This window comes from Prosopis cineraria, unplaced genomic scaffold, assembly GCF_029017545.1.
Source record: "Prosopis cineraria cultivar Desert tree isolate PC_DT_omini unplaced genomic scaffold, ASM2901754v1 PC14, whole genome shotgun sequence".
NCBI lineage: Eukaryota > Viridiplantae > Streptophyta > Magnoliopsida > Fabales > Fabaceae > Prosopis > Prosopis cineraria.
The window spans coordinates 25,633,515-25,659,318 of record NW_026555345.1 but is presented as its reverse complement, the minus strand read 5'-3'; the positions used below and the strand labels follow the sequence as shown (position 1 = coordinate 25,659,318).

The following is a 25,804-nucleotide window of genomic DNA, read 5'->3' as shown; positions in this document are numbered from 1 at the left end:
ACGGTGGTGATACTTAAAGCATACAATTAATATTTTTTTCCTTTTTTAAAACAAGGATAAAATTATTTAATTAATAAAAATATTTTGGCATGGCATCCCTTATATTTGGAGACAAAATGAATTTATAAAAAATATAGCATATTCATTCACAAATGGATATGGATTTTGTTTTTTAATTAAAGCCACCAGATGTTGTACCTAGAATGGGGAAATGGACAGGTTTGACTTGTATGGCTTGGGTCTAGAAACCTTGTCTTACTAATCAATCAGTTCTTCAAGTCCGATCTTGGATTGGGCCCAAATTCCTTTTATTTTTTTATTTTTTAAATTAAATTTCTCATTATTATATTATATATTTATGTTCTAAAGTACAAATTAAAATGTTCTAAACTTTAAAATAAATAATATAAATCATAATTCTAAAGTACAAACATATTTTAAAGTTTAAATTTAATCCAAATATAAAAAATATTATAATTTTTTAGGGTTAAAATAAATATTGACTTAGTTTTTCAAGATTTGAAAGAGCCAGTTTAAAATCCGTTTTATAAAGAGATCTCAATTTTCAAAGCCCAAATTTTCTTTTAAAAAACAAAACCTTAAATTGATAGCCCGAACCCGACAGGCCAGCGAATTCTACGCCACCCGAATTCCGGCTCTAGTTGTACTGCGCATGAATGAACATCATCACTTGTGAAAGTTGTCTGCTTCGGCCTTCATATTTTGCATGCAGGCCACCTCGCTAGCTAGCTAGATGCATCATTCAAACCTGCTCATAAATAACTCTCTCCAACCTACGTCGCTGAAAAAGAAAGAGAAAGAGATCTGTGGAGCTGAACAAGACGGTGGTGGTGAAGGCGGCTGTGTTGGCTTTCCTTATCACGACCTTCACTTCTAATTTGTCTGATGATTATCGTTTAGATCCTCATTCGGATGACGCAAGCTCCTTCCTCGTTCGTCGATTAATGTCATCGTCATCCAAGTCGAAATTTCCATCGCCTGGTGGGTGCTGCGATTCCTGTATCTGCACCTTGTCGTTTCCTCCTCAATGCCATAGGCAAAGCCTCCCTCCAAGTAGCTAGCCAGGCTTTGTTCTTATGAAAGGCTATGCAAAAATAAATGCGTGTAAAATAAAAAAAGGTCACATTATCTGATAATATACATGGCCTCCATTTTGCAGACGTGTACACTGCTTTCTCTGGTTAATAAGCGAGCACTTTTCTTTTAATCTTCTTAAAGATTATATTGACCTTTTCAATTTGAAATTTACTTTAGTTGAGTAAAACAAACACCCAAGGACAAACTTAATACGAGAGTTAACACATATATGCAGTAATTACGTTGCACAATGATGGGATTAAAAAAAAAACATATCCACGCACACATATATGTACATAAAGTTATTTTCATTATAAATTTTTACATATAGGATCAATAGAATATATGGGATTTGGGCTCCCTTCCTATGTTAAAAAAAAAAAGCCTAATATTGAAACTCATCGTGAGTCATATTTAGGATTGAACTGTAGCTACTTAATAGAGAAAAAGAAATATTTTCACACCTTCACAAAATAGTATCGACAAATTCACATTAACAAATTCTTTAACTATTGAATTGGACTAAAATTTGGTCAATGAGTTTGAAACATTCAATCCGTCACTTTCAACAGTTGGATGGTTGATTTGTCTCATTATATGAGAGTTATTACATCTGTACTTCAGCCTCTACTTTGGGTTTTTTTCATCTTTCTCCATCCTCTTTTATAAGCTTGTTGCTTTGTTGTTTTGATTGGTTATTTACACTTGTTTATACATCTAATTGAGACTCTCTTATACCCTATTTTAATCATTGTAGAGCTGATTTTTATTGGTCTGAATGACTCATGGTTTTTACCCTTGAATTGAAGGGTTTTTCACATTAATAATTTTTTGTGTCTCTAGTTAAATTGTGCTATTTATTTTTCTGTCATATATTTGTTTATTTTCTCTTATGATATTCTAATAAATGGATGAGAATTTATTTCTACTGCATATATTGTGTATTGCTTTTTCTCATTAGAATAGTTAAGTAAGAATATCTAAATTTCATCTCATGTTTCTGATCTTATGATAATTATTACCAGCAAGAACAACCCTTGTGCCACAATCAAGTGGAATAAAAAACTGGTATTTCAAGATAATTATGACTCTCCAACAAAAGAGGAAGTTTGAGAATTTCCAGTTTCTTCAGCGCTGAAGATCATTTGGTTTACAGATGGGTACCGTATGATCCCAGGGGAGTCACTGTCAACAGTTGAGGGTCCTAATGATTTCTGGTCTCATTTACGGAAAATTCAGTTACCTTGCCTCAAGAATTTGCTTTTCATTTGGAAGCTTATTAATGATTCACGTACTCCCTGCAGATGTGGTGGCAATTAATCTGAGAGCACATCACATGCAGGCCTTAATATATGTACTTTATGCGCTTTTGGTTGCCCTGATGAAGATTCAATTACTCATCTTGTTGAAAGACGCTCGTTCACAAGAGCTAATTCGTTTAATTTGGAGCTTTAAACATAAGATCAACAGGCATTAATTAGCTCCTCCCTAGGTGTTTAAGATTGGACTCTAAGAACTATAGCTTCATTGATTGATGATCAAGAGAATTATTTTATTATTACAACTCATTTGGTGGAACTTAAAGAAACCAGACCTTATACGAGGGCATCTCTAAAATGATCATTAAAGAATTATTTGGTATAGCTTAATTATTACCTGGATCAATGCTGTTTGCTCATGGTCTCCTAATCACAATCTGGAGCAGCATGAATATGCTCTTCCCCTAAAGGAGTAACAAATTGCAGCAATCGTTTGCAATGGATGGTAGATCTATTCGGATGAGGACAATTAAAACAAGGCAAAAGAAGCAATACTTTGTCCTGATCAGACACAAAGAATAAGAAATGATGTACCTCTTGCCAGAGACGATGAAGCATCAGATCAGATTCTCCCTTTGGCTATCGGAAGCTCCCTCTCTCGGCAAGACAACTAGCAAATTTCAAATTGGAAGCTATGATTCAAGATAATATTCGCTCTCTTCATTGTTTTTTCTCCTTTACAAATTATTTCATGTCGGACAGTATCTCTCTGTCTCTTCAAATTGCCTTATCCATCTTGATTCTCTTTAGATGGTTAAGCTTTTTTCCCTTTTTATTTAATATAATTATTTGATTGAGTTAAATTCAAATACTTTAATTAGAAGTAGCTCATGTAAAAGTATTTTATGTATTACACAAACTTAAACTTGAATTTAAGTTTGTTATTAATAAATTGTCTTTTATTGAAGAAAAGAATATCAAAATTTTATGGGCCTAAACATTGTCAAGATGGCAAGGCCCAAAAAAAACGGAATATGTAAATTTTATGGGCTAAGTAAAAGATTTTATCTTCCATTAAAAAACAAAGATGGCGAGGGCAGGGCCCAAGAGCAAAAGAAAGAGGATTTACTCATGTTTACACACTTTTAGGTGGATTAAGAAAAAATGCTAGAGTACTTTATTTGTTCAAAAATGTTTTATTATTTTAAATATATCCTTATTAATTGATTAAAAAATCTCATCATATTACACTCAAGTTATAAGAAGCTATTAAAATTATAGAAATAAAAATGAAATAGTATTTAATATTTTGACTTGGCACCTTATAATTCTATTACAGCAGATAGTGCCCAATATATATTCTACCAATGTTGCCCCTCCCACATATCCGTATGGAATTAACCAGCATGCAACTTTTATGTTAGCAGCCTCTGACATCATCTCAGTCTCAAAGCCTCCTTGGCTTTCGTTTTTTTTTTTTTTTTTTTTAATACATAAAGGGTCACTTATGCACATTTGGGGTCTCCAATTTTACTTTCCAACAAATCAGTTTCTTGTCAGATTCTGAATATTGCCTCCGGTCCTTTTATTTTTTGGCCAAAGCCTCTGGTCCTTATTATAAAATGTTTTAGATTATTTTATGAAGATTAAGAAAAGTTGTTCCGTGAATTTTTTTGTCCAAACAGGGATAATAAACTTTGATTCAAGCAATGAGACATCTAATTTTAAAATTCTAAGGATAAAAATTCATTTGATATTTTGCTAGAACACCTTTTAAGTTGGACATTTCATTTTTAAATGACACATTATATATGACCAGAGAGCATTTATTTGCAGCTATTCTGTGCATCTTCTTACAAGCGACACCTAACCAAAATTATACATACATACATACATACACTATATATATATATATATGGCAGTACAAAGAGCCAAACGTTAAGAAATGAAAATCGATGGGATTTATTTTCCTTGAAAAAGGTCCAATCTACACAATAATCTATAGGATTAAGGTCTAATGTTGCCCTGTACTTATTTTTTGAGAGTGTTAGACATCTTATATTTTAAGTGAGGCAATTTTACCCATAAATTATTTTTTTGAGGAGCAAAAACCTCTTCTATTAGTCAAACCGTTATTTTTTCTGTTTTCTACTGACATGGCATAGGCGTGAAGCCCACGCACAATGACATGTAAAACTTTGACCATATCCTTTGGTGCTAATTTGCCCTTAAACTTTTTTTTTAAAAGCGCTAAGCACTCTAAAGTCTTTTGCTTGATACGCTAAGCATTTTAAAATCTTGTTAAAATAAAGGGTTAAGGATCATTTTTATCCCTAAACTGTATATGAAAAGTCACAAATGCCCTTAAACTCAACTATGGTCTATGGGTCAATTCTGTCTTTCAATTTTAAAGATTTCCTACATCTCATCACCTTGATATTAAAAACACTTAATGTCTGTTAGTTATAGTGGGTTTCACTATTTTTAAATATTTTTTATCAAATTAAGGGTCATTTTTACGCTTCAACTTCTATTTGAAGAGTCATTTTTGCCCTTCAACTCAAATATTTTATAATAAAAAATATAATGTGGGGCCCATTAATGGTAAGAAAACAGCAATGCGATGATCAAGGCAATTTTTAAAATTGAAAGATAGAAGTAACCTATAGTTTAATTTAGGGACATTTGTGACCTTTCGTGTATAGTTTAGGGACAAAAATGACCCTTAACGTTAAAATAAAATTTAATAAATATTGTTAAAATATTAAGTATTTTAATATTTAATGATTTAAATATTATTATTTAAAACATTTAAATATTATTATTTAAAACATTACACCACCCAATTTAATATTTTTAATATTTCACAATTTTGTATTAAAAACAAAGGGAATGAACCTCCAAATTAATGAAGGAATTTTTTCTTCTCATCTCTCCATTTTTTTCTTGTTTAGTAACTTTTTTATAGCACATAAATGGAATAAGTGATATCTTTTAAATAAACATTTTTGTTGGCATATTATTGGTCCTAATTTGTCATGTCTCTAATTTTACTCCTAACACTGCAACATACAAAGAGTATTAAATTTGAATAATGCAATATTTTAGAGAAAAATTGTTAGTTGACCAACAAAATTACTAAAAATGACCTAAAGATTAAAGAAACTTAATCAATATCAAAAATATATTTGACAAAAGAAAACCAATATTAAAAATATAAGTAAGTTCTGACACATGTAACATCTTAAATTTTAATCCTCGAGTTAACTAAGCCTAATTGTGGCAATTAAGTAAATTGACGTGATATGTGGCCAGGGAGCTCAAATGATTGGTTTTGGATGTGTTTTGGGCCTAATTATGGGTCCAGTGTGAAGTTGGGCCACCTGGGCATCGAAAAGAAAAGAAAATAAAGATGAAGTACTTCTGTGCCACATGTCGTGGCATGAAATACGTCTGCCGCGGTGCATATATGAATATTAAAGCGAGAAGGGACCTCTTTGTGCTATGTGCCACGATGTACAACCCTTTTCTGCAAAACTTAAGTCACAAATTGAGACAGAAAATAGAGAGAATGAAGGAGAAAATGAGAACAAGTGGCTAAGCTCAGTTAGGGTTCGTATTTGAGACGTTTTGGTGTTAATAAACACTTAAGGTAAGTGTCCTATACTCCATTCCTCCCATTCTCTTCTAAATTTATAAAGCTTTTTGTTAGGGTTTAACAGTAGGAGATGATTTTCAATCTATATAGATTATGGATCCGAATCTATTGACTCAAATGAAGTTAATAAGAGTAGATTCAAGTATTTAAACCTTGAAATATTGAGTTTTTGGACTTTTAGTTGTTGGACCTCATTAATATGTAGATTTAGCATTAATGAGAGTTGTTGGGAGAGTTGTAATGCCATTAATAAGAGTTTAATAACTTATTAATATTATTGAGGAATAAAGAGAGTTAATAAACTCAATGGGTAGGCCCAAACATAAACAATGCGGGTATTGAAAAATCTAGAAGTGAAAGATAAGAATTGAAATGTGTAGGTTTGACATTGTTAATGAAATTTAACTTGATTAATTGTAGATTGAACTCTTGAAACACCATTGTGGCTTGGGAAATCAAGTTTGGAAGCTAGAATATTGAGGGGTAAATTTTTGACCTCTCAAAGGTTTGAGATAACCGGGAAAGCCCTACTTTGGGTAGTTATATTTTAATTAATTATTAGTTCTGAATTGCGAATGTTACATGCATGAATTATTTTCAAAGGTAAAAGCATGTCATTAGTCTTGACAAGTGTTTGACATGAATGTGCATAATGTTATAATTGATTTGAAACGTGAGATTAAAGTCAAAATATGCTTTCGAACTATGAACATGTATATGATTTGAGATGAAGAGATGTGATGAGTATGATGGGATAGATGTGAATGGATGGATTTATGTGGTATATGTGAAAATGATTTGGATGCTCACTTGGGTAACGAATTTATGTGAGCCCAACATGTTAATAATAAATAATAAGATAGTGAAAATAGTGAGCATTGTACATAACATGATCAACGGGCAAAAGTTCCCCTATAGATAGTAGTAGTTAAAATTCATATGGTATTTTGGCTGCCCTCCGGTGCACAAAGGTATAGCCTTGTTCCATTATTTGTCAAGGGCTGTTCTATAATTTTTCGAGGAATTAGAACCTAGCTATCTCCACCAATTTATCAAGGAGATTAGCTTAAGTTATACAGCATCCCAGAGGTTTGAGAGTGGGGGAAATCGTGGTCCGAGAGTGAGCAGTGTTATCTTTAGTTAGGTCACATCTCACGATTAGTGAGTTTTGGTAGTCTCGTCATATGGACGAAACCCTATTTGATATTATAACTCACAGCTTCAGTCAGAGAAAATAAAAAGGATATAAGAATGGTCCATCATTGCCTATATAATTGTATGACGTGTCCCATGATTGAGTTGTGGCTAGTCATGTTGATATCAGGTCATGGTCACATGTCTGAGTACATTATGACTATATACCATATGATTAAATGGAAGTGAATTGATTGAAAAGTAAGGTATTGTGAAATATATGGAACTATTGCCTTGTTTGGCATATTGGAATTGATTTTGATGGAAATGGATATGGAGATTGATATTGAAATGGAAATGGAAATGAGGTTTAAAAATATGGTTGGTATGTATATAGAATTCTGTTATAATATTTATTGAAAAGACCAAAATATCCTTATTGAAAAATTACTTGCAAAAACCCATATCACCAATAGAATAGATCAAAAATGAAATAAAATTGGAAAAATAAGGAAAACTAGAAAACAATATCCTGGATCGTCTTCAAAAAACAATATCCTTGGAAGAAATGACAAAGCTAAACATAAAAAAAAAGAGTTTGAATATATGCAAGATTGATTTTGCAAGCATCAAAACTTAAAAAAAAAAAAGCAAAGCGACAGATCTGGAAAGAAAAATCAAAGAGGCAAAAAATCAAAGGCTAAGATCCTGCTTCAACCATAAAGAAAGAGAATATCTTTGACTATCTTTGTGATTTGCATCTTCCCGTACAGCAACGAAAGAAAAGGGGAGCACATATCAAGTTGGAATGTGACCTCATCTGTTGCTGTTGAATCAAAGATAAAGGGCAAGACAGTGGTGGAGGTCACTGTTGCTATTGCTGTCTTAAAGCTAGACTTCATCGGTGCTGGTTGCTGGAGGTCGCTAGTGTTTAGACGTTCACCAGCTGTGGGGGAAAAGATAACCTATGATTTCTGAGAAGAAAGCAATGGGAAGTAGATGAGATTGGAAGGGTAAAAAAAAAATAAAGCATGGAATTCCAAAACTGAGATATTATGATGGAAATCAATTCCATCATTTTTTATGGGAATGGCTTCCACATTGAATTGATTTACATCATACCAAACAAGCCAAAATTTCATTTCCACCATCAATTCCATTTCCATCCTCCTCAATTCAAGCATACCAAACGGACCATATGTATTAATGCATATTTTCTAAAAAAATCTATTGTCATACTCTTATGTTATTTTAATTGATATACAATTGTATAGGGTAGGTTTTACTTTTGTTACTGAGTGGCTAGAGTCACCCTTTCGTTTAATATTTTACAAGATCTAACTCTGATGTTGAAAGGGACAAAGACAAAGCTCCTAAGGTTTAGGAATCTGTGTATTCCTTTTTGTATGCCCCTAATATTCATTTACTTTGTGTAATAGAATATTATTATCAATTTAGGATGCATTTGGTTGCACTTGCATTTTATAGTTTATTGTAATGTCAAGATTGTATTTTGGGCTCTAAGTAATTATGTATGATAAGTTATATAAGTTGATGGGGCCAAAATACTAGTGCAAGTGTAAAAATTATGGTTTTAGACATGATATGATTGATTTTTTTGATGCAACGCAATGAAATTATCTTTTCTTTTTGTTTTTGATATAAAAGGGTCTGAGGAGTGATTTTATGTTATAATAATATTTGTGTGCAAGTGATGTGTTTTACTAGTAGTCTTAGGTCCAATAAATATGATCTCGGTGTTAGGAATGACTATTGACACTTATTTTGGGATTTGAACATTCTTTTATATGTGAAAGTTGTGAAAGATGGTGAAAATATATTTAGATGTTCAGCTTCATAGTGTGATATGTTTCGAAAGTGAAACCTATGTCATTAATTAGTTTATGACAAGAGCTTTTAGTAGACACCTAGACCATGTCATTCAGACATCGAATGGAGATTTGGGGCACATTGAAAGTTGCCCAATTCTATTATCATTTGATAGCAAAATCTAAAGTCATAAAAACATGCAACACACCACGGTGCATGATGCCTGAGCCGTGACATGTGGCATAGAGACCAACAAGCTATGGCGCAGGGTGCACGAGCCATAAGGCATTGCTCTGTTTTTCAACAAATTTGATGTTTTTCAACTATTTTCAATTTCTTTTACTCGTATGAGGTATCACATGCTTTCGTAACTAAATTTTACTTTGAGTTGAGAGTTAAAGAATGGATTTGACTCATTTTAATTTATGAAAACTTGAGATCCCTTTATTTGAAATTAAAACTTAGTAATTTCCATAATGGGTAATCCCTTAATTATCATAGATATGAATTGTTAATTGTGATCAATAGAGAGGATATACTTGTTAGAGTGTTTCAACATGCGTAAAATGCATAACGATTTGGATATTGTCTTAGAGAGAAGATCGAAAATCGATATATAAAAAATAAGTAGTCATCTATAAATTTATAAAATGATAATTTGAGTTGTTAGTATTTAACAAGTAATTTATAAGTTATAAATGAATATTTATAAATAACAATATTTAAATTATTAAATATGAAAATATTTAATATTTAAATTATTAAATTTGACAATCTTTATTAAATTTTATTTTAATAAGATTTCAAGGTACCTAGTGCTTCTGAAAAAAAAAAACTTTAAGGTGCCTAGAATTTAAGGGTAAATTAGCATGAAAGGACATGATTAGAGTCTTACTTGTTACTGTACATAGGTCCCACGTACATGCCATGTCAATGGAAAACAGTAAAGTTAATGGCATCTTAACATAAGGACATGTTTGGACCTCAAAAAAATATTTCAAGGAAAAATTGTCCTACTTAAGAGTATAAGATATTCAATGCTTCCAAAAAATAAATACAAAAGCAAAATTGAATCTTAACTCAAATTTTTAATATGTATTCCAGCTATATTTTTGTAAACGTAGCCCTTTCTCAACAAATTCATAATATTAACAGCCTCAATATTTATAAATTAAATGCTTTTTAAATTTTAGAACAATAAATTGTTAGTAATTTTTTCAATAAACAAAAATTACACGCATCACAAAAAAGTGTTACATGCATACACACACATTATCCATATAATGTTTAAGACTAGATATGTTTAAGGTCGAACCCAGTTAATTACTTAGATGGCGAGAATTTCTATCACTTACGTTAACCTTGATTAATTGATAAAACACTAATAAAACTCCTACCCAATAATATAATTTTATATATTTAAGAAAATCATCAAAACCTAATTTTTAAGTGAATTGAATCGAACCAAACCAAATTACCTAAAACCCAACCAAAACAACTTCAATTAAAAACTTTTCAAGTGTCATTTTTTACAAATTGATTGATTAGGCTTGGTTTAGGTTTTGCCCAAAATAGAATCAAATTACATCTTTGAACATTCTTATTGAAGACTATTTTTTTACCATTAACTTTCTATAAAATTATTATCATAACAATTATGTAGACTAAATTATATCATATTGAAGATGTTATGAATTTTGAGTCAATGGATGCTCATTTTCTCCCATCAATGCAAGAGAGTATGTGTGCGTATTCAGCCTGTTCAAAAAATTATGTGCGATTTCAGTCAATAACATATTATGTTATCCATTAATAAAATTACATGATAATTATATTGATCACCAAAAAAGAGTTATTTGCACCAAATTAAAAATTAAGCTTGATGGTTTTCTTTGTCTGAAAAAATAAAACTTAGGAGGTCCCTTATTAAATTTCAAAAATTAAAGTGTTATTCACGCATAGACAAAAAATTAGTGATATTTTCTATAATTTTTTTATGAGTTAATGAACATTCTGAAACTTGAAGTATTACTCAAAAAGTACCTTGGATCTTAAATTTTTAAAATATATAAAATGGATCTTAAACTTTTAAATTCATTATAAATTACTCCACCGTTATCTTTTTCTTAACACCATTATTGTTCATTATGAGACCCAGTCAAATGCTGACATAGCAATCCCTTATTGATATGTCATTTATTAATTAGTGCCACAGGCTCTAAACTATTACTTGAGTAGCATCCTAAACCCTGAACTTTGAAATTTTGAGTAAATTATCCCACCGTTTATGTATAAAATGTTAATTATTATACAGATCAAATTAGCCTTTAACATGGTCTACCTGGTGAATGCATCGTTGGTCGGCTGAACGACCTATAATTTTGTAAAATAATATTTTTTGTATCCTTTTTTGTAATATTTTTCAAACTGTTAGTATCTCATATTTCTACACACTCTGTAACTTTGATTTAATCATATTTGAATAATTTTTATTTATTTAATAGTAAAAATTTGAAATCCCATTTGAAAAAAAAAGTTTAAATATCAAAGGATTTTAATTAATTGGTTAATTTGAATTTTAAATTCGTTGATGAAATTGTCAACTTTCATATCTATTGTCTGTAAAATCCTCTGATACTTAAGCTTCTTTTCAAATGGTATCCCAAATTTTCATAATTAAATAAATAAATATTATTCAAAATAAGACTAAACTAGGGTTATAAAATATATGGAAGGATGAGATATTAATCGTTTAAAAAACATTACAAAAAAGAGGCAAAAAATGTCATTTCACAAAATTATGAGTCATTTGCCATAGCCAACAATGCCTTCACCGTGACGAACCATGCTTAGGCTAATTTGATCTATATAATAATCAACATTTTATACATAAACGATGGGGTAATTTGCTCAAAATTTTAAAGTTTAGGATCCATGACACTACTCACACAATAGTTTATGGTTTATGGTACTAATTAACATATGACATATCAGTAAGGGACTACAACATCAACATTTTGATTGAACCCCATGGTGAACAATATGGTGAACAGTAACAACATTAATAAAAAGATAATGGTGGGGAATAATTTGCTATGAATTTAAAAGTTTAGAACCTATTTTGCACATTTTAAGGGTTCAAAGTTCAACGCACTTTTCATGTAATACTTCAAGGTCTAAAATGTTCATTAATCTTTTTTTTTATACAACCCAATTAAGAGTACTATAATAAATTTGTAAATTTTTTTATATTGTTTTATTATTCATAGATACTTTCTGTTGAGCAATCTTATTTGTAAATAATTTTAATTATTATTTACAAATTATAAATTACAAAGAGGAAAAATGATAGAAAATTCTCCTAAAATATGCAAATGACAATTAGGTCCCACAAAATGTCATAATTCTTCTTAAATCGATAGAGACCTTTTTGAAATTAATAATTTTTTGGAGAAATGACTAAAATGCTCCCATCTAAAATAAAAAAAAATGTAGCAACCTTGGCCCTAAAAAAAATAAATATCAATGACTGCTTATGTTTAAGATATAACTATTTTTTTCCAGTAATACTAGAATAGCACAAGCAATTATAATTTTTCTTGTGTAAATTTTTAATTCACAAAATTTTAAGTATTGTAAATATTGATGACTACTTTAATTTAAACAATGATTATTTTTTTTCTAACAATGACTAAAATAAAAAAGTAATTATAATTTTCTTGTGTAAATTTTTTATTCAGCGAAGTTCACGTGTTACTACTTTAGTATAAGTAAGGACTACTTTTTTTTGACAATAATTAAAGTAGAACAAACAATTATAATTTTCTCTGTACAAATTTTTGATTTCCTAAAGTAAAAGTGTTATAAATATCTATGAGACTACTTTAATTTAAGTAAATATTATTTTTTCTTCTCATAATGACTAAAACACAAAAAAAAAAAATTACAACATTCATTGTGCAATTTTTTATATTTTAAACTGGACTTTTTTTTAGTAATTTTACCAAAAATTTTAATGTCAGAAAGCTTTTTAAAGATTTAAAAAGAATTATAATATTTTAAAAAATATTGCTGTGATATACACATTTCAAGAAGATTTTCATGCCATTTTAGTTGCCCTTGTAAATAGTATGACTTACTTCCTCCATCCTTATATATAAAATATTTTTATTAATAAAAGTTTGTTGTGTAGTTAAAATTATAATAATTTTTTAATTTTATCCTTAATAATATGACAATTAATAATATGATAATGATGGAAAAAATATACAATTAATATATCTTCTCATTTTTAACATAAAGATAAAATTATTTAATTATTAAAAAATATTATTGACAAGATAAATAAATTTTTATAAAATATATGAGAATGAGAATATCTCTTCCATTAAAGGCCAGAATTTAACTTTTCTTTACATATTTTAACCCTAAATACTATTCACAGCTGATCCTACCCCCGCCACGTTGATCTTCTTCGGAGTAACTGAGGAAGGATTGCATTCTTCTGTTTTAATTTTCATTTTCTTTCAATTTTCTTGCGCCTCTGTCGACTGTCGTCACTTCTTGACTCTGTTCAGTGACCGAGGCAAACAAAAGGGGTTTGATTTCATTCTGGGAGCGTCCACCGGTTTACCATGATTGTCAAGCACAGTTTATTGAGGCACATCCCAACTGGGTAGTTGGTCCCTTCTGTTCATCGTTTTCCTTCCTTTTCGTTTAATTCTTCTATTTCTCTCGTGCTGTTGAATTGACTTTCTAAAAATTCTAGTGTATGCTTTTCTCTATGAAATTTTTGTTGCTGATGCTGACCTTCGGATTTTTTCTGTTACATTTGTGAACCCTTTTTCTCAGCTCCATCTAACTTCTGCTATGAAATAGTTACTCTGGCAGCTACTGTATCCCAGTTTACTTGGTCATTTGCATAATTGTAGGGATTGCAACAATTTCTTTTGAATACAATTTTCTTTCTTCCTTTCTTACTTTTCTTCGTTTGAATAAATTCCTCTGGTTTTTCTTCATGGTATGAAGTATTGCAATTTTTCTGCATTTGAAAAGCTCGTGGGTTCTTGTTTCAGTACTAATGTTTAATGTTGGGAAAGATTAGAACTTCATGAATTTACTTGAAGAGAAATTATCAGGATACATGTGGCGTCTAGAACGGTTTAAGGAAAAAAGATAAGGATATTCAAAGAAATAATCAAGCTTTTAAATAATCGGGAAGAGAATTATATTAATTTGCTATTTCGGATCCGGAGAACAAGTAACTACCCTCTGGGCCATAACTTCAAAGCATGCCCTGATAGAAATATTTCAGTACGGTTGCCATCTTCCATGAGGAAAGTACCGTGCTACTGTATTTAGAGCAAACCTACACCGTTGTGAATAAACGGCTTTTTTCTGACTGTTGGTGGATTCTTTTTCTACATATCCAGTTAGCAACATGCCGATCACATTTGTTCAATTTTGTGTTAATTATTTATATTGGCCTATATTAAATGATAGCTGAGGTTGTTATTCATTGATAATGGTCCTTTTTATCTAAACCCTTTTTTGGGTCCCGTTAAACAATGGATAGCAATCACAGTAATACATATCTTGGATATTTATTGCCGCGAATAAATTTCTATCATCATTTGGCTTACCAGAGGTCCAAGGATATCATGTTGCTCCTATGTCTCAAACCGATGCCTTAGTACTCTTCTCTTTTGTAGGCTCCTCAGCAGCTGACGACAGGGAACAGAAAGTATGATGCCAGAGCATTTCAAAGCAAGCAGGCTTAATAGCAGTGGAGAAAATTAAGATAAACTGCATTTTGCGGTGCTATGATGAATGGAAAAACTGAAATCGGTACTGACTTCTGGGTGGGGCAATTTAATGGACAGGTTTATACACCAACGAGATCGAAAAGGAAAGTCAGATCAAAGAAGAGGGAGTACATTGGGTGGGGATCGACACTACTAATTTCATTTCTTGAATCAATTGGTAAAGATACTAGCAAGCCATTAACTCAATATGATGTAGCTGCTGTTGTAAATGAGTATGTTGTGAGGAATAACCTTATTCATCCTCAAAAAAAGAAAAGAATTGTTTGTGATGAAAGGCTCCATTCACTGTTCGGAAGGAAAACAATCGGCCGAGTCAAAATCAATGAGATGCTGGAGTCACACTTGGCTGCGAATTGTGATGAATCTTCTGAGGATTCTTTATTAAACTCAGAAGATGATGAGAACACCTTGGCAACGTGTGAATCCCCAAGGACAACAACATCAGAGAGTAAGACTCTATCAAAGAAAAGGGTTTCAAAAAAACCAAAGAGTTGTTTTGCGGCCATCATTCCTGCTAATATCAAGCTTGCATATTTGAAGAAGAGCCTAGTTCAGGACCTTCTTAAAGACCCTGAAACTTTGGAGAGTAAATTAGTTGGAAGTTTTATTAGAATAAGATGTGACCCAAATGATTATCTTCAGAAGAACTCCCACCAGCTTCTGCAAGTTACAGGTACTTCGTTTGTTGTGTGGTAGGGCATCACATATGTATATATGCTCCTACTCGAGCTTTTTAAATGTACAAGTTGTTTCTAGAATTATCCCCGGCATGCTTCTAGAATGATCCCTCCAAACGCAGTGGCATGGCATTTGCTTTCTGAAAAATTAACGTACTTGACAAGTTATTTTAAGAATTGGAAGCCACTTATTAAAAGAAGCCTATAACTTAATCATAATCTTATGTTCTTGTCTACATATTTAATATTATTCTTTGACAGTAGATGTCTTTCATATAGGGTTAATAAATTCAGGTTATCTGGAGGCTTAATTGACCATTTTTTTATTATTTACAATGGCAATGAACTAATTGAAGTTATCATTCTTATATTTCATAGTTGTAAATTCAAGATGATAGTACTTGTATAGATCTTAGATCCATTGTACGCCACCTGTTTGCTCTGTGTAATCATTTCCATTCTTCCTTTAAAGGATGTCCATCTGGAAGAAATGAATATCTCCTCAAAGCTGTTGTCTGTTATCTACCTTCTTCGTTGGCCATATGTTGTCAGCACAGAGGTGCTAAGGCAAGCCGCTAAGCAGTTCTAGTGTCTCTTAGGTGCGCCTTAGCTGCCTTAGTCATATGAAGGATTTTGACTTGAGTAGTGCACACTTTTTCATATTATAAATTTAAAATAACATTTAGGTTATACTTTCTCATTTTTTTTTTCAATTCAGATAACTAATATGATGGGCTTTTAGGTTGTTCTTCTATGTCTTAAAACAATTTTTTGAACTTGAGTAGTGTATTTTGTCATTTGTGCTGCTACATTTAATAGTCTTTGTCCAAATGTCATAATTTTTCAAAATTGATGTGAAGGTTTCTTTCAAATTATTTTTTATCTATTTTTTGTCTTTGCATCATTTTTTTTTTATTGTAGTGCCTTGATTCACTTGAGTGAGCGCCTTTCTAGCATTTCCAGGGTTTTACAAATATGGTGCCTTAAGAGCGTCTTTCACCTTTGTTAGGTGGTAATCGGTTAATAGACTATTTCCAATGGAGTACCAATTACCAAACAACCTATTCCTTGGGCAAGCTAGATGCCTGAGGCTCAAACATTGAGCTGAACTAAGATTTGTTGATGAGAGTAAGTAGTAATTTAAAACAATAGGGATTCTTGTTGTTTTTATTATTTTGATGAAAGAAAAAGATTCTTACTCAAACAAGGCAGAATCAATAAAAGCAAAGATGATCCCCTCAAAATGAATCTTACCAAAACGCATGATTTTCCTTATTAAAAAAAATTGCATATGCCAGTTACAAGGTTTTGGACATTTTGATGATTCACATTGATAGCATGTTACCATGTTTTAATATAGCATATCAGTTCATAACATTAATTGCATTTTATGTTTGTAGCCTGAATAGCACAACTATATACCTAATGTCAAAAAGAAGTTGTTGAGTGAGCCAAGGATGGTTTCGTGCACTGATTGGATATTGGAGTCTTAAGAATTCTTAATTATGCTCTGCAGATTTAAGCCCTCTAGTAAAGATAATTGTCAGTTCATATGCCTCTCTTTAAAGATCTGTTGGTGATCACTATTTATCTGTGCTTTTCGTTGATGATTCTCAATTCTTTGATAAATTGTTTCATGTTGCATGCTAAACGCCATTTGTTTATGCGCTTCACATGCACCAGATATTTATAATATAATTCTCCCTGGCTATCCTTTAGGTATAAAGAAGTGCCCTGGAAAGAAGGATGTGAGTGGGGAAATTCTCCTTCAAGTTTCTGGTTTCTTTAAAGATGTTGGCATTCACATGCTTTCTGATGAAGACTTCTCTGAGGTATGACTAATATTTCAATTTTGTTTAAAATTTTACTTAGCAAAAATGGACTTATGTACTAGGTCAAAAGTGTAAAATTGCTTCTAATGTGCATTTATTGGAGACATGTTGCAGCTTATGTTGTTGCTCTACTTCACTATGAGATTTATCATGTTCCAGAACTCTCTACATTAAATTTGATACTGAACAGTAGACAAAAAGGGAGGAGAGTGAGCAGGGCAATGAATGATGGTGGCAGGGAAAAATTGCAATCAATTCAAAATGGTCTCTATGAAGGGATCCCATTGTAAGAAAATAAAATAAATAACAACTCAGAAAATATGTAAACAAATTAAAGTAAAAAATTACATAAAACTAAAATTTGTCTAAACTAGAGTTTCCTTTGCCTAGAATAAGTTTTGCATGACTTCCCACTAGTCTATTAAGTTTTTCCTTGAAAGCTTTTTTGGTGTATATTATTGGTTTTGGTTTCAGGAGGAGTGTGACGATCTTTGTCAGAGAGTGAAGGGTGGCTTGCTCAAGAGGCCTATGATTGTGAGTTTTGTTTTTAAATTTCATTACTTTTAAAACAGTGTAGTTTCTGCTATCCCACAGAACAATATATTGCTTTGAATTATGGATTGCAAGGAATAAACAGCACTGTCTATCTTTCCAAATGAAAGGTTGTTTACTCTTGAACTATGGCTTCATTAGGTTTGATTTGATTGTTAAATGTTAACCTCATCAGATATCAAACAAGCATGAGAAGATGTTTGTATAATCTGTTGAAGAATCCTCTCAATTGAATTCATTCAAACCTGGTAATTGGGTCTTGAGTTTTCTATTAGACAGAAAACAATCAGTGTCTTGTGCTGCATGTATGCCTTTGTAATGTGATGCAGTCATAGTGAATATCCAACCTCTTTCTCAGGGGTACCAATTTGCAATTTGAGGCTATACTGGGACCTTATGGACCCTGGAATCACACACTGCTCAAGGGATCCTGAGGGTTAGATCCTCCTGAAAACAATATAGCAATTTGAGCTTTTGACCACGAGTACTTCTGCTAGCTTATCCTTGTCTGCATTAAATTCCTTTGGATGCTCCTGGATTCCTTCATTGTCTAAAGAGATGTTTAGACCCTACCAATGAACATTTAACCGTTGGTGAGGACTAGAAGGATCTGAGGAAGGAACCAGATCCCCTGTTGGAAGCTGAATATACTTCAAAATTAATTTTAGCTAGCTTGATCATGCTTTTGAATTTGAATACATGTGTGGGTGCATCTCTAGAATGTGACAAGAAAGTATAATGGAGTAAATTTTACATGTTTATCCCATAATGTCTAGGACAAGTCTCCTTTCTTCTAAATTTACACTGTACTATCTTTTATGATGTGAAACTGGTGGATTTTTTTTGGTCCATGCCTTTGTAGGTTTGTGATTTTATTTTTTGGCACCAACAGGGAGGAGAGCATTGAATTAAAATTGTGTTAGCCTTAATGCATCATATGCATCCCAACATTTTTTTTAGGATTAGAAAAGTTGAGATTGAAATGTTGATACATGATTGTATTACTTTTTTGATCCATCAGTTATTTTTATTCAGATCCAATGTGAAATTAATGCTACTGGTTGTAGTCTTTTTGTGAAAACTGATGATTCCCTTGCAAAGAACTATAACCATTTTCAGAAGCTAATTTTAATATTCTAAAAATTTAACTTAGACATCCTTGCTTATTGCAGTTAACATTTCTCTTATCTGTAAGATTATTTGCACTATGAAGCGTAAGTACATGGAATATAAATGACGTCACAACCTTGTCTTCTTGATTGTGTGGTTCAGGGTTTCATGACTTCAAGTGCTCTGACTAATAATGAATCTGAATAATTTATCGGCATAACCTAAATGATTTTGTACCTTCAGATTTACTGATACTATCATGGGCCCAAAAAGGTTAGGCCAGTAGGGAACTGGTTTATCAGAAATAGAATCAGGACAAAATGATTGATAATTCAGTTATTGGTAAAAATGCCGATGAGGTAGCAAAAAAGTTGGAGAAGGAATATTCTCATAACAAAGTGGGTCACATGAAACATGATCTGGTGGAGACTGGAGAGAGAAGGGAGGATGTTGGGGGTGAATATCTGGAGGGGGTATTGTGTGAGATGGAGCGATGAATTTTTGGTGGTGGTAGAGACTCTGGCCTCTGTAAAGCCGGAAAACCTTTGCTTCAACGGTTGCTTATTTGCTATGCTTTTCTTTCTTTCCTCCTTCTCTGTGATCATCTGATACTGACAGCTAGCCATTCCATTCTCTGTTTGGAGGGAATTACAGTTCAGTAAATCTATAATTGAAAAATAAACTTATTGATAAGCTTGTACAAATTGTAATCTCCAGCATTTTTCTTTTCCATTTGCTTCATTAAATAAATGTGTCTGTGCTATATGTTGTAGGTGGATTTAGAGCAGAAGGCTAGAATATTGCACGAGGATATGACAAAGCATGTGAGTATTGGGCTCATATTGCTTTCTTCTTCTTCCTCTTCTTTTTTTTGTTTCAATAGTGTTTTTATATGCGTTAATATGGTATCCTTATTTGATAAGAACAAGTCCTCCCAATCCTGTGTGGAAAATATAGTTGTTGAAATCAGAGTTTCTGATTAAAAATGCAGAATATGATTTTAGTCCCAGAAAAAAATGATGCAAATCCAGCATTTGAATTATTGTGAATTTGCGATGACCAGAATTGCTGCTTGAATCATCAGAATCATGTGAGGCATGCTGGAATGACGCAATTGCCACTGTTCTGGTGATTTATTCCTGAAAGCCTGGTTCAGGTTGGCTCATGTGGGTAACAAAGACAGGTTATTAGTGGCACATGATCCGAAGAGGAAATAGTGCAGGGAACTTTTAAATAATAATGAAAGGGACAGGTCTGGAAAGGCTTTGTTTCCGAGATAAAAAACCATTCAATATGCCACTCTTCAATAGAGGCAAAGAAGACAAAATGATAGGATCATGGGATAGAAAATGTAACCTTTTCTTGGTAGATAGAAAAGAGCGTTTGATATACAGTGACATTAAATAAATAGAAGCATGTTTTGTGAGTTCCATGTGGCTATCTCACCAGATAGAAAATGTTCTGCTTGTTTTGTCTATCTATAGTGTCGCTCTTTTGATTCTTCACCTGACTTATTATCTTTTTCTTTATGTGGTGAATTTGTTCTAGTGGCTTGCAAGGGAACTCACTATGTTGCAAAATCTCATTGAACGAGCTAATGAAAAGGGATGGCGCAAAGAATATCCTTTCCTAAGATGAAATTCTTTACTGTATTATGGTAATATCTCTCTATCTATATGTGTTAGAATGTCATAAAATGTAGTGACTGGTTAAGCATATGCATTACTTGGGTAATACAACTAGATGTGTTCTGTAAAGCATGCTTTATAGGTTATTATGTAACTGTTCAATTAGTGTGTGAATAAAATCCACGCCATTTTGACAGTTAATATATAATGATACTTGGCAGCTTCAGGAACATTTGCTTATTTATAATGTGGAGATTGAGATGAAAAAACCCGTCATTAATTTTGCAAGCCTTTTAAAATCTGTTATCTTTGTAGTGTTCAGTGTTCAGATGGATGGATTTCTTAAGTGCCTTCCAATCAAGTTAAGGGAAATAATAGCAAAAAGCATACATGGCAATCCTTTTTCAGTTTATCCTTGTTCCTGTGTTCAGGGAGTTGTCTGGCTTGCTAATGTACTCCCTCAGGTCCTATTTGTAGAACACCTTCTAGGAGTAATTTTTGGTTCAAAATGTAGGACACCTTGTAATAATTAAATTTTTTTTTCTAATTTTATCCTTTCTTGATTAACATGAAGGTATTTAATGTTGTTGTATCATGATTTAAAGTTAAGGATAAAAATGAAAATATATCTCATTTTTTATGGGATCAAGAAAAAGAATAACTTTTCTTAAGATGCGTGAAGCGGTTGAAAGTGTTTTATAATAAGAATTGGAGAGAGTATTTGTTTTCATATTGACATCTTAATATGAAAACTTGTGAGTTGTGACCTATTCAGCTTGAGCCTGTATTTTTAATTATGGTGATGGAGTGAGTTCTACAACCTATTCAACTTCTCTGAGTTGTCGCACATGCATAAGAGTAGCTTCTATGGTTCTCTGATGTAATGCATATCGGTTAAACTTTTGTTCACTCTTTCTAAATTCCTTTACATGTTTTTTTCTTTTGACCAAATTCCTTTACACGTTCATGGAAGGAAATCTCTGTTAGGGTGATGAACATTTTGCACTAAACTTATGTTTTGAGTATCATGTGTCATATCTTGAGAGCTAATTCTAGTCAAAATGCTGGAAGAAAGCTTTCCTATAAAAATCTGGATTCCTTAATTACTAGTAGGAATTACACTGGATGACTACCTACAGAGAAAGGCGAAGCTTCAGACTCTCGATGAACAGGCACGGCTATTGCAGGAAATTCCATCTGTTATTTCGGATGACATAGAATCAGAATCTACAGCACCAGATGTTCCAGAAGAAAAGATGGAAAATGGTTCACCAGAATCAATGCAGGCTACATGTAAGCAGGCATCTTTGCTGAGAGAGGTTCAAAAGGAAGTTAGAGATGCTCCTGAACCTGAAAGTACAACAACGAACATAGCTGATTGTGCAAGACATGAAAACAAATCACCTAATTCAATTCTCAGGGGATCCTCAGAGGTTATGTGTGACATGCCTGCAAGTGGAACTGCACATTCTCATGACCCGGTTTCTGCAGGTTCGTTATAAACCTTCCGCTTTTCCAAGTTTCATCTCAAACAAGCAATTCCAACATGAAAACCAAAATGAACGCGTCAGAAAATTAGTCGTTTGAATCCAAAATGCTGTCTGATTTGGATGGAATTAATTACTTTTACAAGCCATCTAACTCTATAGCTTGATCAAATATTATATTCATCCCCATCAAGACAGGGTGTGAAGCTCCGAAAGTAATAGCTAAATGTCTGCAACCTTGATGATTGTTATGGCAGTGAGGGTTTCGAACTTGGCAGGTATAGAGCAACATTGGACCTAGTCACTAATGGGTCTTTTTAGTAAGGGAAGAGTGAATTGTTCTTGGTAAACATGCAATCAAGATAAGAGGGTTTAATCCTGTCTTTGTACTTTCTACGCCTCCAATACTTGAAGGATAAAAATCGAGCCTAGTAGAAGCGGCTCTTCTAATTTTATAGTTACCAAACAATAGAATCCATCTTATATATATATATATATGGTTCAACCCTAGGCAGCCTTTCCTATCATAACAAAACGAAATTATCAAATTCAAACTTTCCCAAGGTTGAAGTCGTGTAGAGAAAACTAATGGTTACTCAAATGGGATAAGGATCCCTCTCCCAAAAGCTATTAATGTAGGAGCACCAGCCCACATACATATCCCACTGAGTATTCTTTACCTTTTAGTGTGGGACTTATGAATCTCATGCTAACAAAGTCTCTAGCAATTGGCTCCCTTGGAGAGTTGCTGTCCTGGTCAGTGCACTTTGTGACACTTCACTCGGTGACACATCACTCGACTTTGCTATAGCCCTCTATGAAATTGTTGACCAGCTCTAATTCCAATTGACATGTACTTTAGTGGGATGGGGATCTCTCCCAAAATTGAGCTATTGAAGTGGGAGAACTAACTCTCTTAAATATCTCACCAAGCATCTCAACATACACTCAAACCCCCTTGATATCATTGCTATACTTTGGCATGCTTTCGCAGAAAACTGCAACGGTATTCATACTCAACAGCAGCCAGTGCAACAAATAGACCTCTGTGAGGATGATGGTGAAGCTGGACTTGAGAAAGCTAAGGTCTCTCGAGGAACGCCGAACAAGCCGATTCCACCACGTGAAGTAATCGAATTAAGTGATGATGATGGCGAGGAAAATGAAGAACCGAGCTCTGAAAAACAGACTACTGCTAAGATGCTGGACTGGTCGATAGGATGGCACTACAGAGATCCTCGGGGCCGTGTGCAAGGACCATTTTCAGTAGATTTACTAAAACGCTGGAGTGATGCTAACTACTTTCCTCCAGATTTTAAGATTTGGAAGGCAGGTCAAAGGCCTGATGAATGTGTATTGTTGGTAGATGTTCTTCACTGGTTTTTTGCCAATTGAACAGTTGCAGAACATAAGGTATGGATACTCCAAAAAAGGAGTCTTGTGAACATTGCCTCACACAAGACTGACATCGGACAAATACCTCATGTGACGTTTGAAAACCTTAGATTTTCATTTCGTCATTGTATACATGCATCTTGTACACCAAACGATAATAATTAGTTCTTTTTTTTTTAGCCATGATAATAATAATTAGTTCAGGTCAATTCTGTTTGATCCATATGCTACGTGCAACCTGCAATCTACAATTGTATTGTTGAATTTATGCTTACTGATTGATCATGTTCTCTCTACGGTGCCTGTCATTATCTCTCTCTTATTACTTGTTTTTCCTTCTTGTTTATGTGGAACTAATAAAGATATTATTGACGTTAATTTTACTACATATCTACATGATAACAATCCTTGCACTTCCAGTATTGGTTACTATAACAAGGATAATCATCAGGTTTCTCATTGTTTTGAAATTTCTATCATCTTATTGATTATTAAAAAACGATTAGCTTGAAATAATTTTATGATTTTTTCATGTTTAATTTTAGGAAAGGGAATATATATTGTATAACTAGTATATTCAGTGTTATTGGATCAAATTCAAGTAGTATCATGCTTGATAGGAGTTGGCCGAACATGGGGATAATTTATAACTTAGTTCGTAAATTAAGCTTCAGTTAAAACATCAATAAATTCAAATCAAAAGAAAACTCTGATGGGAGTGGTAATGAACATAGAAGTGAAAGTGAAGTGAAATGAAAGTAAGTTAGAAAGGTATATTTTAGGACTGAGATAAAAAATTTTGTTTAATATTGTATTTATATTGTGAAAATATCAAAATATTCATGAAAATTAAAAGAAAAAACCACCCCCACACACATGAAGCGATTGCCCTGGAAAACCATCGTGAAGAAAGTCATGGAAAATTCACATGGAACCAGATCATGGAAAATTGTTGGAGAAATTCAGCACACATCAGCAAAGCATTCAAATATAAACTAAAACTATCATATTTCAAAAAACCAGATCTGAAAATCATGGAACACATTCGACATTCAAACACAGATTTGCAACCCAGATCTGAACCCAATTTGTGATGCTGAAGAAGAAGACAGAGCCGTAGCCGTTCTGTAGTCGGTCTGCGTTTGAATGTAGTCAAGCCATTACTGTTCGAGAAGTCGGAGCCAAAGCTTCGAGTGTTCGAGTCGGAGCCAGAGCATTGATTTGAATCAGGTGAAGACGCTGTTCGAGAAATCGGAGCAAGTGTTGACGTGCTCAGTGGAGGACCGTCGCTGTCGTTGCTGGCGTAGGACCGCCGCCGTCACTGGTAAAGGGGTCCAAAATGGAAATGGAACCCAGTTCCATAAATTGAGGCAGGCTGCACAAAAAACTGGACGGACTGGACTTTAGCCTGACTCGGAGTCTGGTCCTTTTCATGAAAAGGACTAGGTTAGGTAACCGTAGTCCGGTCTGGTCCTGTGAAAATTCGAAGATTAATAAGATTGAACTTGGTCCATAGGACTGGGAGATTGGTCCTGTTAGTCCAATACTCACTTAGCCTTTTTTTTTTCCTCTATGATGACCAATAATCTATTTCAGCTTAACAAATTCAATTAAGATAATAAAAACACTTATAATCATAATAAATCCATAATAATTTCTAACACCAAGAAAATAATATTTTAGTTACAGTACAAACTTCCAAATGATTTAAATACATAACTTTAATAAAAAATCAGAGAAAAGACCAAAAATAGACCAGAGAAAAAAAATCAGCAAAACAGAAGTAATAAAAATCAGCCCACAGACATGTTCATTCAAAGTTTGAATAGATCAAGATCAGAGTGCAAAGTGCAAGGCAGAGGCTAGGGCTTTGGCGCACTGAAGAAATTGAGAATAAGAGCAAAGTTGAGTGAGTGGCTGAGACGCTAAGTGCTGTTGAGTAACAGTGTTGAGGTTTTTTTTTATCAGAGTGCAAAGTGCAAGGCAGGATTAAGACTTTTTTTTTTTAAAGCTTATTAATTAATAATTTATAAATTAATTTTAATTATATTAAAATAATTATATAGGATCAAACCAAACCACTTAGTCCAGATGCTTGGTCTCTAGTTTGATCTTACTCGAAAATCAGTCTTGTCTTTTTGATCTTTTTGGTCCTATAGGACCAACATTTTACAAGACTGAACTAGATTGAATTGGATTTTTATGGGTCAGACAGGACTGAATAAAACCACGAGACTTTTGCACAGTCCTAAATTGAGGTATGCAACCCACTTCCATCGATTTTGACGGAACTAATTTTCATTGGATAACCGACTTCCA

General features: G+C 32.8%; 1 protein-coding gene across 1 annotated transcript; it reads left to right on the top strand.

Annotated features, from left to right (window-relative positions):
• Positions 1-13,461: 13,461 nt before the first annotated feature.
• On the top strand, positions 13,462-23,708 carry LOC129292818 (uncharacterized protein At5g08430). The gene is made up of 8 exons (XM_054930469.1): positions 13,462-13,654; positions 14,691-15,477; positions 17,201-17,313; positions 17,788-17,847; positions 19,749-19,799; positions 20,524-20,595; positions 21,725-22,094; positions 23,085-23,708. The coding sequence occupies exons 2-8, from the start codon at positions 14,802-14,804 to the stop codon at positions 23,483-23,485; spliced, it is 1,743 nt and encodes a 580-aa protein (XP_054786444.1). The 5' UTR covers positions 13,462-13,654; positions 14,691-14,801; the 3' UTR covers positions 23,486-23,708.
• Positions 23,709-25,804: the final 2,096 nt, after the last annotated feature.

Coding starts and splice junctions, on each gene's coding strand:
- LOC129292818 (XM_054930469.1), top strand. CDS start 14,802: ATGATGAATGGAAAAACTGAAATCGGTACTGACTTCTGGGTGGGGCAA. Junction 15,478..17,200: donor CCAGCTTCTGCAAGTTACAG/GTACTTCGTTTG, acceptor GCTATCCTTTAG/GTATAAAGAAGTGCCCTGGA. Junction 20,596..21,724: donor AAAAGGGATGGCGCAAAGAA/TATCCTTTCCTA, acceptor GTAGGAATTACA/CTGGATGACTACCTACAGAG.